Genomic DNA, 17,005 nt, shown 5'->3' with positions numbered 1-17,005 from the left:
ACATTTTTTCATGACAAATCTCCCTTGGGATTTTTTCACTCACTGTGACAGGAGTGAGCCCTGCTGCTGTTGGAAGAAGGTTGCAGACTCTTGACCTGTCAAGTTCCCTCCCTGGGAAAGAGACTCAGGGCACCGTCCTCCCAGCCCCCAGCTGTGTCTTGTCCTGGGGCTGAACTCAGAACACAAGCTGCCAGGTTAGAGGCAGATTTGTTTAGTGAAGAAGCAGTTAACAGTGTCAGATGTTCCAGGCTTGTGATCTCAGATCTGCAGTGGCAAATTTCAGCCCAAGTCCGAGTTCAGAAAGGAAACGAGCAGTTAGAACATGTTAAGAAGAAGATGAAATCTCCAGGGCAGACGTCAGTTTGCAGTTGAGACGTAGATTTGCAGATGTCAAAGCCAGAAAGGACCATTTTGCGCATTCCAGCCTGAGCTGCCTAACCCAGGCCAGAGACCCTCACCCACTGGGCACCATCAGCAAAGTTGCAAGCCTCATAGACTGTAAGGTCAGAAAGGACTATTCGGATCATCTACTCTGACCGCCTGCACATCACAGGGCACAGAACCTCGCCCACCCACCCCGTAACAGCCCCTGAACCTCTGGATGAGTTGCTGATGTCCTCAAACCATGGTTTAAAGAGGTCAAGTTACAGAGAACCACCATTTACGCTAGTTTAAACCTGCAAGTGACCCGAGCCCCACGCTGCACCGGAACCCTAAGTCCTTCAGCACCACAGCACAAGTTGCTCCCACTTGAGCCCCAGGGCTGACTCGGTGACAGCCACGCCTGTCCTTTAGGCCCTGCTCTGCAAACTGAGGAAGTGCAGGAGCCAAGTGAGAATCTTAACGGATTGTGCTGTGCTCCGTGTGAACCCCTCCTGACTGGCTCAGCTGCCCCCGTCAGATGCTGCATCGCAGGGTGCTGGTGCTGAAGGCCTGTGTCAGGGCTAGAGCAACCTGGGTCTGCCTCTCCGTTTTGTCTTTTGACATAGGGAAACTGCAGGGTGAAGAAGGTGTGACTGGCAAAGAGGGGGCCTGCACCGTGATCCCCGTGAGACTTCCGAGGCCTGTCTGGCTGAGGTTTGGGTATTACTCAGACTCTTCGAAACCAATTATCTACTGGGCACCTGCCATATAAAAGAGCAAGACAGTCCAAGTTCCCGTGTGTGTGAATGTGTTGCTTCTAGAGGTCAAAAAGGGACACCAAGAGCCCTCAAGCCTGTTGGGAACCACCTCAAGAATTTGGGAAAAAGCAGCAAAAGACTGGAGAGAAATCTTGGGCGAGATTTCAGATCTCTCTGAAAGCCAAGAGAGACACAAGTGACGTTGTTAACATTTTTACAAGGCATCTGTGGAAGAGTCAGGGCTGAGTTTAACTTTAGCTGTTGAGGTAGCTCCTGAAAACTACCATTGGACACAGGAACATGTGGGAAGACACCCCTCTGAATTACAGGTCACTGGCGTGGGCTCCTGCAAAGATCCTTCATAACAAACTGGTATTTGATTAAAGGTCTGCCAAAGAGCTGTTTGAAAATAGTGCACATTATTTACCTGCACCGGAAAGGGACATATTTACTGCAGTATTACAGAGGCTGTCACTGTCTGGGCTGAGCAAGGGGATTAGCAGCATGCCAAGGCTTCTGTATTGGGTTGATTTGTTTCCTCTGTTTTATATTATTTTCCTTATTCTAACCCTTAAATTACGGTGGAAGGCCCTGTTGTGCCAGGTGCTGCACAGACATTGAGGTGGACGCAGTATTTGCAGTATCAAATCTCAATGTTTCAAACTCAGGCTGCTTCCTGGGGAGATTTTGGGGGAGGGCCCAGCAAGGCCCAGGGAAATCGAAGTTGGTTACTAAGGGCTGGTCTACACTACAGCGTTACGTTGCCTGAACTACAAAATTACAGAATTTTGCATCCTGTGCAGTGTAATGAAGCCGCCCCAAGCCCCGGTGTGGACACCACTAGGTCGGCAGAAGAGGTGGGTTTAGTACGGCACTGGAAGACCCGCTTCTGTCACTCTAGGAAGTGTGAACACGGCGGCAGCAGCCCGGCTGCAGCGCTGCATCTGTCCCAGTGCAGCATTTCCTGAGCCAGCCCATGGAACAACCCTGGATCCTAAACACGCAGACTTTTCTGCAGAGTCCCCCGGGAAAGTGACATGGCAGAAGGGGACGGACTCTATTAGCATGTTTCCAAAATGCCCTGTGTTGAATTTCCCCCAGCTCCCTTCACCAGTGCTTTCTGCCCCCCGTTTTCAACCATACCAGGGAGGCCTGGCACCTAGGACACGGGCCGCCAGGACGCAGCCTGCAGACTCCGGCAGGAATGATGTTTGCTGACGAGACAACCTCAGCTTGTCAGTACTTAGTGCGTAATGGAAACAGAGATCTATTCGGACCACGCTGGCACCAAAGGCTGATGCCAGTTGCTCTCCTTGCATCCAGAAGATGGAGGATGAGGATCCCAGGGAAAAATGTTTCTCCTGTCTGTGAGGGGGTCTTTCTTATCGCACAGTTGAGTTCCCTGTTTTCGGTGTCACTAATGCAAGTTCCGTGCAGATGGCCCTGCCATAGGGGATGCAGGAAAGCAGACTGTGACTGGGGACTTTGAGCGGTCCAGTTTGAAGCCCGCTCCTCTCAGAACAGTTGCTGTGACCCATGGCTGCCTCCAGCTGGGAGCCTCATGGAGGTGGGGGCAGAGAAATTGCTTTGGCTTTGCACTGCTCCTTCATCATGGGATTTCAGAGAGAAGGAACTTCTGAGCCACTTGAGGCCCACAGATGTGGGCGAGGGTGTCGCTGGAAGCTGCCCTCAGGCTCTGTCAGTGGAAGTGGTACATTAAGCGTTTGTAAGTCCTGGGCCTGTTTCTGGTTACATAAGGATCTGCACTGTACTTTTTTATCAGTAATTTCCACACATAGACATTCCTCCAATGTGCCTTGTAAATGCTTGGTGGCTGTTCTCCAGCTTGCCAGGCGGTGGGAGCACCTGGTCCCTTCACCTCTCTATTCAGTGTCAGTTTGCTGGCATGAGGTGGCCTGTAAGTGTCTCCGGAGTTAGTATCTCTGTGTCAACGCTGAATCTCGTGAAGGGAATGTGGAGATGGTGATGATAGCTCCTCGTGTGACATTGTGTGCACTCACCATAAATCCTCTTCCAGTGTTGAAGATCAGTCTGTCTGAGTCGCATCCAGTTCTGTTGCCCTGTAGGTCAAAATCTCCTTGTGTAAGCCTGAGTCAGTCTCTGGTTTTCCAAGGCTGGTTGAAGAAGTGATCAGAAATAGCATGTCTTCCTTTCTACTTCGTTACCTGCATTGGGGCACCCTAAACAAACATGGCAGAACAATAACTAGATTATTAGTCTGACAAACCCATGACATTTTCAGGCATAGATTAACTCCATGCGTTGTTGCAAGGTGGGACTTGAGGCTTAATTCTAAGCTGTGAGTTTGACTTACATTGTTGGGTTTGTGTGTTTAAGGCAGTGCTTCATTGTGTTAATGTCCATGGAGAATTCTTTTAATGTCATGAGTTATGTATTTCAGCAACTGCTCTAATTATATCCATTAATGTAATTGACTTACATTTGCCATTAGAATGTGTAATTCTGTTTGACAGCACCTCTTCTTGATAAAAGACTAAGGGAAATAACCACAAAGAACAAAGGCCGTTTTTCCAATACAGCTGGGTGGTCTAAGGGAGTTGAAAGTCATTGGGAGTTGGACTCTTGGTCCCCTTTGAGAAGTGCAGCCTTCCGCTCTAAACCTGTATCTGTAATAGGGCTAAAGCTTTGGATTGCCCAAGGTTTCACCTAATTACTGGGGCTTGGCTAGTTCTTCTTCAACCTCTATGGAAATAAGATGTAAAGTTTTAACAACGAGAGTAATTAAGTATTGGAACAGCTTACCGAGGGTTTTGATGGAGATTGACAGTGGACGTTTTCTAACAGATCTGCTCTAGGGATTATTGTGGGGCAGGTGTCTGGCCTGTGCTCTACAAGGGGTCAGGCTAAATTATCACAATGGTCCCTTCTGGCCTTGGAATCTATGAAAGTTTTGCTCGGAAGGCAGTTCTGTTGGGCCAGTGTCCCCTGTCCAGGTTACAGCTGGAATCTAGATGGGATGCAGGTTTTCAGGATTCAGTACTGGTTAAATAATAGGAAACGCAGTCCAAGTGGCACATGATTAATGCTGGCATCACGGGGGTTGACAGTGGAGACCAGTGCTGTTGGAAGATGAAGGGGATTGTGACTTGTTGGTGTTTGCTTATGACACTGGCTTTGTTTCAGTTGCAAAAGCCATAAAGGAGTATGAGGCGCTCTATTGGCTTTAGGTTTCAGAGTGGGAGCCGTGTCAGTCTGTATCAGCAAAAACAACAAGGAGTCCTTGTGGCATCTTAGAGACTAACACATTTATTTGGGCATAAGCCTTTGTGGGCTAGAACCCACTTCATCAGATGCATGGAGTGAAAATACAGGAGCAGGTATAAATACATTAAAGAGGGGGGATTGCTTTACCAAATGTGAGGTCAGTCTAATGAGAGAAATCAATTAACAGCAGGATACCAAGGGAGGAAAAATAACTTTTGAAGTGGTAAGAGAGTGGTCAGACAGTTGACAAGAAGGTGCGAGTAACAGTAGGGAGAAATTAGTATTGGGGAAATTAAGTTTAGGTTTTGTAGTGACCCAACCACTCCCAGTCTCTATTCAGGCCTAATCTGATGGTATCCACTTTGCATTAATTCCAGTTCTGCAGTTTCACGTTGGAGTCTGTTTCTGAAGTTTTTTTTGTTGAATAATTGCCACTTTTAGGTCTATTACTGAGTGACCAGAGAGATTGAAGTGTTCTACTGGTTTTTGAATGTTATGATTCCTGATGTCAGATTTGTGTCCATTTATTCTTTTGCGTAGAGACTGTCCGGTTTGGCCAATGTACACTGCAGAGGGGCATTGCTGGCACATGGTGGCATATATCACATTGGTAGATGTGCAGGTGAATGAGCCCCTGATGGTGTGGCTGATGTGGTTAGGTCCTATGATGGTGTCCTTTGAATAGATATGTGGACAGAGCTGGCACTGGGGTTTTTTGCAGGGTTTGGTTCCTGGGTTGGTGTTTTTGGTGTGTGGTTGCTGGTGAGTATTTGCTTCAGGTTGAGGGGCTGTCTGTAAGCAAGGACTGGCCTGTCCCGCAAGGTCTGTGAGAGTGAGGGATTGTCCTTCAGAATAGGTTGTAGATCCTTGATGATGCGCTGGAGAGGTGAGACCTGACCAGGAATACTGTGTGCAGTTCTGGTCTCCCATGTTTAAGAAGGATGAATTCAGACTGGAACAGGTACAGAGAAGGGTTGCTAGGATGATCCGAGGCATGGAAAACTTGTCTTATGAAAGGAGACTCAAGGAGCTTGGCTTGTTTAGCCTAACTAAAAGAAGGTTGAGGGGAGATACGATTGCTCTCTATAAATATATCAGAGGGATAAATACTGGAGAGGGAGAGGAATTATTTAAGCTCAGTACCAATGTGGACACAAGAACAAATGGATATAAACTGGTCATTGGGAAGTTTAGACTTGAAATTAGACCAAGTTTTCTAACCATCAGAGGAGTGAAGTTCTAGAACACCCTTCCACGGAAAGCAGTGGGGGCAAAAGATCTATCTGGCTTTAAGATTAAACTCAATAAGTTTATGGAGGAGATGGTATGATGGGATAACATGGTTTTGGTAATTAAATATTCATGGTAAATAGGCCCAATGGCCTGTGATGGGATATTAGGTGGGGTGGGATCTGAGTTACCCAGGAAAGAATTTTCTGTAATATCTGGCTGGTGAATCTTGCCCATATGCTCAGGGTTTAGCTGATGGCCATATTTGGGGTCAGGAAGGAATTTTCCTCCAGGACAGATTGGAAGAGGCCCTGGAGGTTTTTCACCTTCCTCTGTAGCATGGGGCACGGGTCACTTGCTGGAGGATTCTCTGCTCCTTGAAGTCTTTAAACCACGAGTTGAGGACTTCAATAGCTCAGACATAGGTGAGAGGTTTTTTGCAGGAGTGGGTGGGTGAAATTCTGTGGCCTGCATTGTGCAGGAGGTCAGACTAGATGATCATAATGGTCCCTTCTGACCTTTGTATCTATGAATCTAAGGCCCTTCAGAGTCTGCTCCAGCTTGCCTAAAATGGAGCAGATTGCAGCCCCTCTTCTCTTTAATGTGCAGTTGTCAGTGCTCAGGACACCAAGATTCGTCTTGCCTTTACCTGTTCTCTGATAACCTCCTCTGCAAGAGGAGCTGCTATATAAATGGGAGGTATCTAAATGGTATCTGCTTCCTTCAGAGCCCATCAGTGCGTGGGGTTATGGATTTGAGCATCTACCTCCAGAGCAGTCTAGACCCTCCTGACCAAAGGAATTGGACCTGGATTTCTGGCAAAGCAATAAACTGTTCGGCCACTGGGTCTTGCAATTTGCAAGACTTTTAAAGCAACATTTTGTCTCAGTTTGGATAAAGCCATTTAAATTAATAGTGTGAAAATCAGCTTGGGTACCACTAAGCAGAGACTCTTAGGTCTGCAGAATGTCCTGCAAGTCAGGCACTGCCTGGGCTACTTCAGAAAACTGCTTCACGTTGGAAAATCACCTTAGTAATCAGGGAGAATTAGCCTGGCAGCAGGGAGAGAGCTCAGTCTGTCGGGGTGGGCGCTAAGCTCTTCTTAGTGAGAGATGCTTCCTCGTTTTCTCATCAGACATGATAGATTTGGGATCCTACTAGCAGGCTCGCTGTGCTTGGGTGTGATCTGCAGTGCACAGGGTGTGCGCTCCTTAACGGAATGGGCCAGCTCGTTAAAGTGCAAATCTCCTGGGTTCCGTTCCTGGCTCGGCAGCTGACCTCCTGAGACACCTGGACCAAGTTTCTCTGTGTCTCTGTTTCCCTCTCTGCAGAACAGGGCTGCGAAGGGTCACATGCCTGCGGGGAGCTGTAGAACGGCCTCCTGGGTGTCTTTGGGACCCCCTACGAGGAGGGGGTAGTGTGCTGTTGTGTAAGTGGGAGCTTCCAGCCTCAGTGGCTTGCAGTTGCCAAGCCCCCGGGGAAGGTTTGGTCTGACAGACCTGACAGAGTTGCCGGTGGCGTGGGTTAGTGTGGGGCTGCTTGGAGGAAGCAAGCCCACTCTGAGATGGGACCGAGGGGCAGACCCCTCCCCCACTCGCTGAGGGTTTGTCTGCACAGGGGGGTAACTCGAGTCATCCAACACGTTTGTACACGTTCGCTTGGACTCAGCTCATGGCAGCAGATTTCCATACAGCGTGTACCAACCTGTTTGCTAACTGGCAGCCAGTTAGTTCCAGTCTCGACAGCCCCTTGAAGCGAATGCAAGTGGGTGACTCTGGATGTGGATGGCACAGTGCATCTGTGAGCCGAATACCTAATAGACCCTTTAGGAATCCCCGAATTAGTTAGTTACTGGCATGCGCTGGGAAGGTTAGACGTCTGACCAGAGGTCTCCCACTGAATGGGCTCTGCACAGACATCAGGCTGAATGTCCAAGGGAACTTGTGCATCTTTCACGGCCCAGCAGAGAGCTCTTCTGATGCAGAAGCGAACGTGAGCATGCTGCTTCCAGTCGTGTTGCACTGCTGGCAGCATCCTGATGTTAGGAGGCTTATTCCTTCACCCACTTACTTCCCTGGTCCTTCTTGCATGAACAGAGAGCAACAATACCCGAAGTCCAAAGGTGCAAACAATTCGATGTTTATTGGGGTGAACTTCCAGCAAGCATGATTCCAGTTTCTTTCCTCAGTGTCCCCCTTCCCAGCTCTGACACCACAGAGCCTTACACCTGTGTCCCTGTTCCCATTCCTGCCCTTAGCAAAACATTATTCCAATTTCCTTACCCCTATTCCCTGTTCCCATTTCCCCTCTTTAGCAAAACATGATTCCAATTTCTCCACCCCCATTCCCTGTTCCCATCTCTCCCACCCACACACCCACCCCCTCACTTTCTAATTGACTGCAGACTATATAGTAAAACTTGAGTTCTGCTTAGCTATACCTTAACCAATCATTTTCCTGAAATTTAACTAACCAGTCCTAACTTATTGTAACATGATTATGTAACCAATTATATCCCACCACCTTAATTAGTTTACACCCAGCAAAATTAATTATACAGCAGACAGGAACAATCACAGAACCAGACAGAGATTATACAGACAAACAAAAGCAAAGTGGGAACTATAATGACAAAACAATACAGAAGTGAGGATTTCACATCCCAGTATTGAAAAGTGAGTTCTTGCCAGACAGGATGCTATCAAACTAAGTTTCCTTTTACATTTTCTAGGCACTTCCCTTTCTCTGGAGGTGATAGGCACTATCAGGACAGGATTGTTTTCCTAACAGCCCAATAGCACCTTATTTCAATGTGACTAGTTTGGAATGTGAGGATGTCACCGGTCACTTCCTAGCTTATGGCTGCCTCTGCTGCTTAGCCAAAGGCCTTAGCCTAAGAACAGGGCCTCAGACTGTGACAGTAAGAGAAGGCCCTTACACCAGCAGACAGTGATTTTGATTCTTTCTTTTATACCTCTATCACTAGCCAAGTGATAAGAATACACCTAAATTCTTAAAGTACAGGCCTTTGCAGACAGGCATGAATATCTATATCCTAACAGCTGACAGTAACCGCGCATCCTTGCTTTCAACAGAGGATCCCTGAGTGCTCAGAATCTCTTGTTAAGCCTCACAAGTCCCCAGGGACATGGGTCAGTATTAGCTGCATTTTACAACCGAGGCACAGAGTGGGAAAATGACTTGCCCAAGGTCATCCATCGAGTCATTGTCGAGGTGGGGATAAGGCCTTAGGTAAGACACAGTCACCTCTGCTGAACTCGCCCTCCCAAAGGTTGATGGGGATATTGCTGAATTTATTTAAGGAAGGTCTTTGCAGAGCTCTGTCTTGTTCCACAGAGTCCTCCTCCAGCTGACAAGTAACTGGTCAGAGGGAGGGAAAAGAGTCATAGAGGAAAGGTTAAAACGTAGAGAAGTGGATTTGAATTTCCAGCTGCTGAGAGAGGTTACAGGCAATGGAAAGAGAGCCCCGCTAGCGAAGGGCTGGTCGGCGTCCCCGCTCTGCATCACACTCCCAGCTCCTGTGAGTGCTGTGAGTTTTTCCGTTGGGTCTCAATTACTTTAACCCTTTCAGGCTCCAGGTGGTGCAGTTGGGAACTTGAGCACCCCAGCTTCCAGTGCCGCCCCTCCTGGCAAGCTGCTGTCTCAGATGGAACTCAGCAAGGCTCAGGCTGGCATAGAGATGGCTCCTGCTGACCCCGCGTCCCACCTGACCTCTGCAGCAACGCCACCTGTAGGTGAGGCTCATGGCAGTTCTGGGGCACACGCAGCCAGGCCTTGGGGTCAGTGTGGAGGAAGGGCTGGAGCCATGCCTGCCTGGTGACTCGCAGGGTTGCTGTGGTGGCGTGGCTGGATTGCCAGGACGCCCAACGATCTTGTTGGTTTTTTTAAAGTCACAATCCCCCTCTTAACTGGTTTCTTTGAGTACGTGTGTGCACTTTATTGGGCATGACAGAGCAAGGGAAGGCTGTAGAGCAGTGTAGCTGAGACGATTAACCCCAACACCTAGGTAGTTATTTTAAGTTCAGCTCCATGGCCTAAAGTTACAAACTCCTCAGGTTCTGCATTTGTGCTGGCTGTGATCAGCTGTCCTGCAGCTTGTGCGAAGCGTGCGCTTTCAACGCTTTCAACGCTTTCTCCCTGCTGTGCATTATTGTTGATCTAGACTAGGGAGAAGGGATCCAACCCCCTGCAGCTCAGTGAGTGTGTCGGTTGCAGCTGCCCAGGGAGACTCCAAACCCACATAACCAAGCTGCCCTCTATTGTATCCTTGAAATGCTTTGGTAAGATAAGCTGCATCGCGGCTGGTTTGATTCTTTCTTTCCTGTTGGTTTCAAAGTGAAGAGAAAAGCTCTCGAGGCAGATGGATGATAAGCGTTCTGGGCGAAATGAGGAGCCAGGACAAAGCCCCACTTGAAAACAATGGAGCTGTGTCTGCCAGATTCCTCAAAGTGCCAGGGTCTAAACAAACGGCTCTGGAGCGCTTGGGAATCTCTGCTGTTGTACAGAGGCTGGTACCTGGTACTCGAATGATCTCCCAGTCCCTGCAGGGCTAGAATCACTGCATACCGCAAACCCCAGCAGTTCTCCCACTGAGAGCAATAGGGCAGTGGGAAAACGCTGCTTTCTTTTTCTCTCCTAGCTTGAAGTGTTTCCCTTTGCTATTTGTACTTTAGCTAGTGGGCGACCGTGGTTGTTTTCAGAAAGCTTTCTTGGGTCACTCATGGCCCTGGATGACTGTTAACCCAGTAGCAGAGTTAGTGTATTCTTGGTTGCTTGTTTAGTGGCCAGAACCGCAGTAGGTGCTCCAGAGAAACACACAGCAGATACAGCCACTGTCCTTCAGAGCTTACAGTCGAAATAAACCCCTGCCCAACTGGGAAATACAAGCAAAACAAAGGGCGAGGCAGGGGATGAGAGATGGAAGGACAGGGGAGTGCTTTTCAACAGTGCAGTCTAGGATTTTCCATACCAGCTTAGATCTCTGGGTTCAACTTCACTGGTACCCTGTCTCCAATGGTGGCCCCAAATTGAGACTTTAGAGAAAGGAGAGCGCTACTCACACAGTGAATTTGGTGAGTTGTGTGATGTGTTTGTGATGGCAGGGAGGGGGAAACGTTGCTCCTGATCCTTGGGATGGCTGGTGGCATGCAACCTTACCCTGAGCAGGGGACTAGGAATCAAGGCAAGTCGAACTCCAACTTTCTCTGTGTCAGGACCTTGTGCTCCCAGATAAGCCTGTAAGTGCCCTTCTCTTAGGGACATCCCAGCATGCCAGGGGTGGTGAGCTGGGCACTATTCAGTGAGACAGGAGTCAGGTAGGGTCCTGTCTTTGTGGCATGAGACTATTCCTGCGTTAAGGCAATGGCTGAGGGAACCTGCAGTCAGGATGCCTAGCCCGGGCTTGAGCACGTGCAGGAAGCTTCCTCGCTCAACAGCATTCATATTGTTCACTCCACCAGATCCTGCCTCCTGGCCTCAAAGAGATCAGAGCCTCTGGGCGGAGGTGAGGTGGTGGGGGAAGAGGGCTCATCTTGTCCCAGATAATTGCCACTGTAGCACTTTCTGCTCCCTGTGAATCTGACCCCAGTGCTGGTGCCCAACCTGGCCGGCTGCTGTAAAGCTTTCGTTGTGGTGAACAGGACCTCGGCTGATCGCTGTGGCCTTTCTAGCCCCGGTAGCGCTTTTCACAACGATAGAAATAGTTCTGGAGTCCTGGCCAAATGTAAATTTGGTCATTTCATTTGAATGTCCCCTCCCTGCTATTTTAGTTGGCTGTGGTCATCTTGTTCTCTCTCTGACCTAAACAGCTGCTATAGTCCCACTCAGGTGGCTATATTTGGAGTGATGGTGAAATCATCTGCCTATATTCTACTCTGCATTTCTACAGCAGATTTCCATCCAGTGGTCTCAGAGTACTTCACAAACACTAGTTAAGTCTCTCAACCATTTCTGTGTAGTACAGACAGGGAAGCTGAGCCCCAGGAGTTGAGTGACTTGCCAAAGGTCAGGCATGCCACCTTGAGCAGGGATTAAAACCCAGGTCTCCTGTCTTGAAGTTCTGTCCCTTAACCAGAAGACTATCCCTGCCCTGCTAATCAGCTTGGAAGGTGCTTTGACATCACTGGCTGGAAGATGGAGCACGTTTGCTGGACATGATCAGTGCTGAAGAACAGTGGTGTTGTGCTCCAGCCCTGGAGCTGTTCCCTGTGTGTGCAGCCACTTTGCTGCCAAGGGTTTGAAGGACAGTGGATCCACAGCAAGGGCTTTTCCTGAACCTGCATGTGAAAGGGGACCCGGGGGTGGGCAAATCCATGCTGTTTGGGCCCCCAAAGGGCATGGCTTGCCAAAGCACCAGAGGAGTGTGCTGTGCAGTGGGAGAGGTCAGGGCCACTGCATAGTAATGGGGGCATGAATCTGACCCTTCCACTCTGCAGCTGACCTCAGTTTCAGTGTACTTGCCTGGCCTAACCTCCTTTGAGTACGCTGCTCCCTCTGGTCTGTGCAAGAGCTCCTGTCTTCCTCCAGCATTTGAGTTGCTGTACGTTTGCACTTCTGCTGTTCCCTTGAAGAACTCCAAGTAGACCTCCTTCCTTACTCTGGCAATCTCAGCTGCCTCTCGGCTCCCTCCTGGGGTTTGCATGTGGCTAGAAAGTGGGCAGCCTCCGTGTCAGCTTCTCCTTCTTCCTCACACCACTGCTGCTCAAGGCGGAGCTGAAGGCACGGTGACCTGTGCTAACAGGACTTTTGCTTAGAGCTCAGCTAACGCAAGCCAGTATAGGCTCAGTGTTCAGGCCAGTGAGTGAGATGAACCAGTCACTGCTGGCCATGGGTTCTATGCAATACACGTAGCTTCGGCAAAATCGCTGGGGGAAAGGCCTTGACATCTTCCCACAAGCCTACCATGGTTTCCCTGTCCCCCGCAGGAGACCAGCAGTGATCATGCAACTCCCTGCCAGAGAAAGTTGTGAAGGCCAAGACTATACCAGGGCTCAAAAAAGAGCTAGATAAGCTCATGGATGAGAGGTTCATCAGTGGCTACTAGCCAGGATGGGCAGGGATGGTGTCCCGAGCCTCTTTTTGCCAGAAGCTGGGAATGGGCGACAGGGGATGGATCACTTGATGATTCCCTGTTCTGTTCATTCTCTCTGGGGCACCTGGCACTGGCCACTGTCGGAAGACAGGACAGTGGGCTAGAAGGACCTTTGGTCTGACCCAGTCTGGCCGCTCTTATCTGATCAGCCTGCCAGAAAGACACAGTGCAGGACAAGCTGTGAGTTAAGAATGAGAGCTGTTGTCGTGGTGGCAATTCTGACTCTGGAGCGCTACCCCCCTCAGAGAAACAGCACCATCACACCAGGGCAAGGCAGGCGAATGTTCATGCCAGTGCTGGGTCTCGGTCACAGCTGTTGTCCTCTAGCATTGGGATTTCCATCCTCTGGATGGAGGGCTGTGCACTGGTACCCCCGGTTGCATAGTGCATGTTGCTTTGGGGGTTCCCCGGAGCTCAGGGAGCAGCGCAACCACCAGGAGAGCACGGATTTCATGGCTGGAGCTTAGCCTGGCCCAGACAAGAGGTGCTGTATGTGGGCTGGAAGGCGCTAGTGTGGGCCAGGAGTGTTCCTGCCCCCTTTATTGCGGGAGACCTATCCTCCTCTTATCCAAGAGGGTTTCAATTTGAGGATTACTTTGGATCCTTGGCTGCTTCTGGGTTTGCAGCTGGCATAGGTGGTCCCTGGTCTGGCACTCAGGACGTAATATTCATGTGCTGTGCCAAGCGCCTGTCCCAGGGGGCCACAACACGCCAGGGCGCTTGCTGGCTCTGGGGTTGACCTGGGCACATACCGTGGTTTACAAAGTAACTTGCCCGCAGCAATGCACAGCTTACACCCTGGTTACTCTGCCCCAGCTGCTGTGGGCTTGGCCTGTAGAGACGGTGGAAAGCAGAGGGGAACACTAAGCTGTCTTTGTCCCTCTGTCTCCGCAGTGACCACCACCAGCCCCATGAAAACCCTGTATGTCATGTCAGACGCCAAGCTGTCTGCGCTCACCAAATCTGTGATGGCTGAGGCTGTCTGCGCCCCCCTGAAACCTGTGGGGATCCAGACGCCCTCGTCTGCCTGCTCGTCATCCTCCTCCAGCTCACCCCCCGTTGCCGTGACCTTCACCTCTGCGATGCCGGCTAGCCCCCACTGCAGCCTGGTGCATTCCAAAGTGGGGCCCGTCCTGCAGAACGCTACCAAGACTGTCATCCTGACCTCCACGCTGGCAGCAAAGGGCGACGGGCCCCCGGGGCGCAGGGCGGAGAAGGTCGGCCACACCCTTGGGGCAGTGGAGACCCTGGGGAAGGTGCCCTCTGTGGTGGACAATGGGAGCACCATCATCCACACCAGGGAGACTCTGGCTAATAGACATTTGCTGCCACAGGGCATGGTGCCAGCTGGGGTTGGCACCACGCTTATAACGCTGGGCAGCAGCCTGGCCAGCCCCTCCATCCTCGCAACAGCGGGGCCCACGATCAGCCAGAAGCCATAGCGAATTGAGCACTGCTTTGCCACAAATTTGAGTTTGGCCTTCAGTATGAACTAGCGCCGTTGGCTGCGGGAGTGCAGCGCCCATGCTGGGCCCAAATGGACATTTCTTTTGGTTTGGGGTTTTCTCTTGCTGTTTAATAAAACTATTTTTTTTCAGTCGTGTGATCTCTTCATTGTAGCGTTTCTCCTTTGATCACTGCCTGCACTGTAGCCCGAAGAGGAGGAGGAGGGATGTAGATTCTCAGCATGGAATGGAAATCAAAATGCAATTATGCTTTGTGTCTTTATAGTATCTTTCAGTGAAGGATTTCAGAGCTTTGCAAACAAATGAGCCCCCCTGCACCTTATGAGTGAAGGAAATGCTATCCCCTTCTTCTTTGGGGAGCTGCAGCTGTGTTCCACACAGGCATGTGTGCACATTGGAGAATTTTGCCTAGCAGTACCTGTTGGGCCTGTGCTTGTGCCTTGGGGCTGTACCCCGTCCCCTGGCTATTTGAGGCAGTCCTGCCCAGCCTCCCCTCAGTTCCTTCTCACCATGCATGGCTGGAGTCAGAGCCCTGTGTGGCTATCATCTCTGCTTCTCTGTCTGTTTTCCTCTTTGTGTGTGTAGCTTTTAGATAGCTAGCCTTACCCTAGATAGTGTTAGTTAAGCTCGGTAGTTGGGATACTTATTGCCCTGTGTGATGTCCTCACCACGGTTCAAGCACTGCTGTTGAGTGCGCGGAGCGATTGCTAATAGTGATCCTTGCATGAGGTGCAGGCTGTGTTTAGGCAAGGAGTGTTCTGGTACTCCTGTATACTTTCCTTCTGATTCCGATCATCCCTTAGGTCATCCTCAGACTGAAATTGTACTGTGCCAAGGTCATCGTCCTTGCTTAGCCATGGCATAGGCTATGTTGCTTCTCCGACCTTCTTGTGTTTTCAGCCTCCAATGTCCCGTCCTCTTCATCTTGACCTTCTGACTCAGCATCATGGTCAGATTTTGCATCCCATGATCAGCTCTCTGCATCTCGCTGCATGGCTGCTCTGTGGTTAAATGAGGAGGAAGAGCGATGTTCAGAGGCAGGTTCTACTCAACAGCAGGAAAACTTGTTTGGCCAATGGAAGCATTTTTTGATATGGTTCTTGGTCCACAGAGTTCCACCAAAGCTGGCTGATATCCAGGACATCTTGATGTACCTGTTACATCTTCAGTCGTCAGATCTGGTACTTAGGTTGTTGAGGGTGCATCTGGTGTCGATTTTGGCACTTCATGCACCCATCCGTGGAGGTCAGTATTTTCCAAACCATGGTAACAAGGTTCTTCAAAAGAGTCTGTCGCCACGCACCATAGAATCATAGAATATCAGGGTTGGAAGGGACCTCAGGAGGTCATCTAGTCCAACCCCCTGCTCAAAGCAGGACCAATTCCCAGTTAAATCATCCCAGCCAGGGCTTTGTCAAGCCTGACCTTAAAAACTTCTAAGGAAGGAGATTCTACCACCTCCCTAAGTAACGCATTCCAGTGTTTCACCACCCTCCTAGTGAAAAAGTTTTTCCTAATATCCAACCTAAATCTCCCCCACTGCAACTTGAGACCATTACTCCTTGTTCTGTCCTCTTCTACCACTGAGAATAGTCTAGAACCATCCTCTCTGAAACCACCTCTCAGGTAGTTGAAAGCAGCTATCAAATCCCCCCTCATTCTTCTCTTCTGCAGACTAAACAATCCCAGTTCCCTCAGCCTCTCCTCATAAGTCATGTGTTCCAGACCCCTAATAATTTTTGTTGCCCTTCGCTGGACTCTCTCCAATTTATCCACATCCTTCTTGTAGTGTGGGGCCCAAAATTGGACACAGTACTCCAGATGAGGCCTCACCAATGTCGAATAGTGGGGAACGATCACGTCCCTCGATCTGCTCGCTATGCCCCTACTTATACATCCCAAAATGCCATTGGCCTTCTTGGCAACAGGGGCACACTGTTGACTCATATCCAGCTTCTCGTCCACTGTCACCCCCAGGTCCTTTTCCGCAGAACTGCTGCCTAGCCATTCGGTCCCTAGTCTGTAGCTGTGCTTTGGGTTCTTCCGTCCTAAGTGCAGGACCCTGCACTTATCCTTATTGAACCTATCAGATTTCTTTTGGCCCAATCCTCCAATTTGTCTAGGGCCCTCTGTATCCTATCCCTGCCCTCCAGCGTATCTACCACTCCTCCCAGTTTAGTATCATCCGCAAATTTGCTGAGAGTGCAATCCACACCATCCTCCAGATCATTTATGAAGATATTGAACAAAACCGGCCCCAGGACCGACCCCTGGGGCACTCCACTTGATACCGGCTGCCAACTAGACATGGAGCCATTGATCACTACCCGTTGAGCCCGACAATCTAGCCAACTTTCTACCCACCTTATAGTGCATTCATCCAGCCCATACTTCTTTAACTTGCTGACAAGAATACTGTGGGAGACCATGTCAAAAGCTTTGCTAAAGTCAAGAAACAATACATCCACTGCTTTCCCTTCATCCACAGAACCAGTAATCTCATCATAGAAGACGATTAGATTAGTCAGGCATGACCTTTCCTTGGTGAATCCATGCTGACTGTTCCTGATCACTTTCCTCTCATGCAAGTGCTTCAGGATTGATTCTTTGAGGACCTGCTCCATGATTTTTCCGGGGACTGAGGTGAGGCTGACTGGCCTGTAGTTCCCAGGATCCTCCTTCTTCCCTTTTTTAAAGATTGGCACTACATTAGCCTTTTTCCAGTCATCCGGGACTTCCCCGGTTCGCCACGAGTTTTCAAAGATAATGGCCAATGGCTCTGCAGTCACATCCGCCAATTCCTTTAGCACTCTCGGATGCAGCTCGTCCGG

The 17,005-nt window shown here is 49.8% G+C and overlaps 1 protein-coding gene across 14 annotated transcripts in view; it reads left to right on the top strand.

Annotated features, from left to right (window-relative positions):
* KANSL3 (KAT8 regulatory NSL complex subunit 3) overlaps nt 1-17,005 on the top strand; it is a 78,269-nt gene that overhangs the window by 43,424 nt on the left and 17,840 nt on the right. For 3 of the 14 annotated variants that reach the window (XM_084615151.1, XM_084615144.1, XM_084615150.1), the window contains 2 exons: nt 9,190-9,352; nt 13,603-14,305. The exons of 5 other annotated variants lie outside the window; for them this stretch is intronic. In XM_084615151.1, coding sequence (XP_084471277.1) covers nt 9,190-9,352; nt 13,603-14,150 — 711 coding nt within the window. In that variant the 3' untranslated portion in view covers nt 14,151-14,305. Of the gene's footprint in view, nt 1-51; nt 3,619-9,189; nt 9,353-13,602; nt 14,306-17,005 lie in introns of those variants that run through there. 6 more of the 14 variants (XR_014709713.1, XM_084615152.1, XM_084615153.1 and 3 more) reach the window with 4 other exon arrangements.

The sequence above is a fragment of the Lepidochelys olivacea genome (assembly GCF_965140295.1).
Source record: "Lepidochelys olivacea isolate rLepOli2 genome assembly, chromosome: 26".
NCBI classification, from domain to species: Eukaryota; Metazoa; Chordata; order Testudines; family Cheloniidae; genus Lepidochelys; species Lepidochelys olivacea.
Note: the sequence above shows the minus strand (reverse complement) of the source record. Positions and strands in the feature narration are given on the sequence as shown.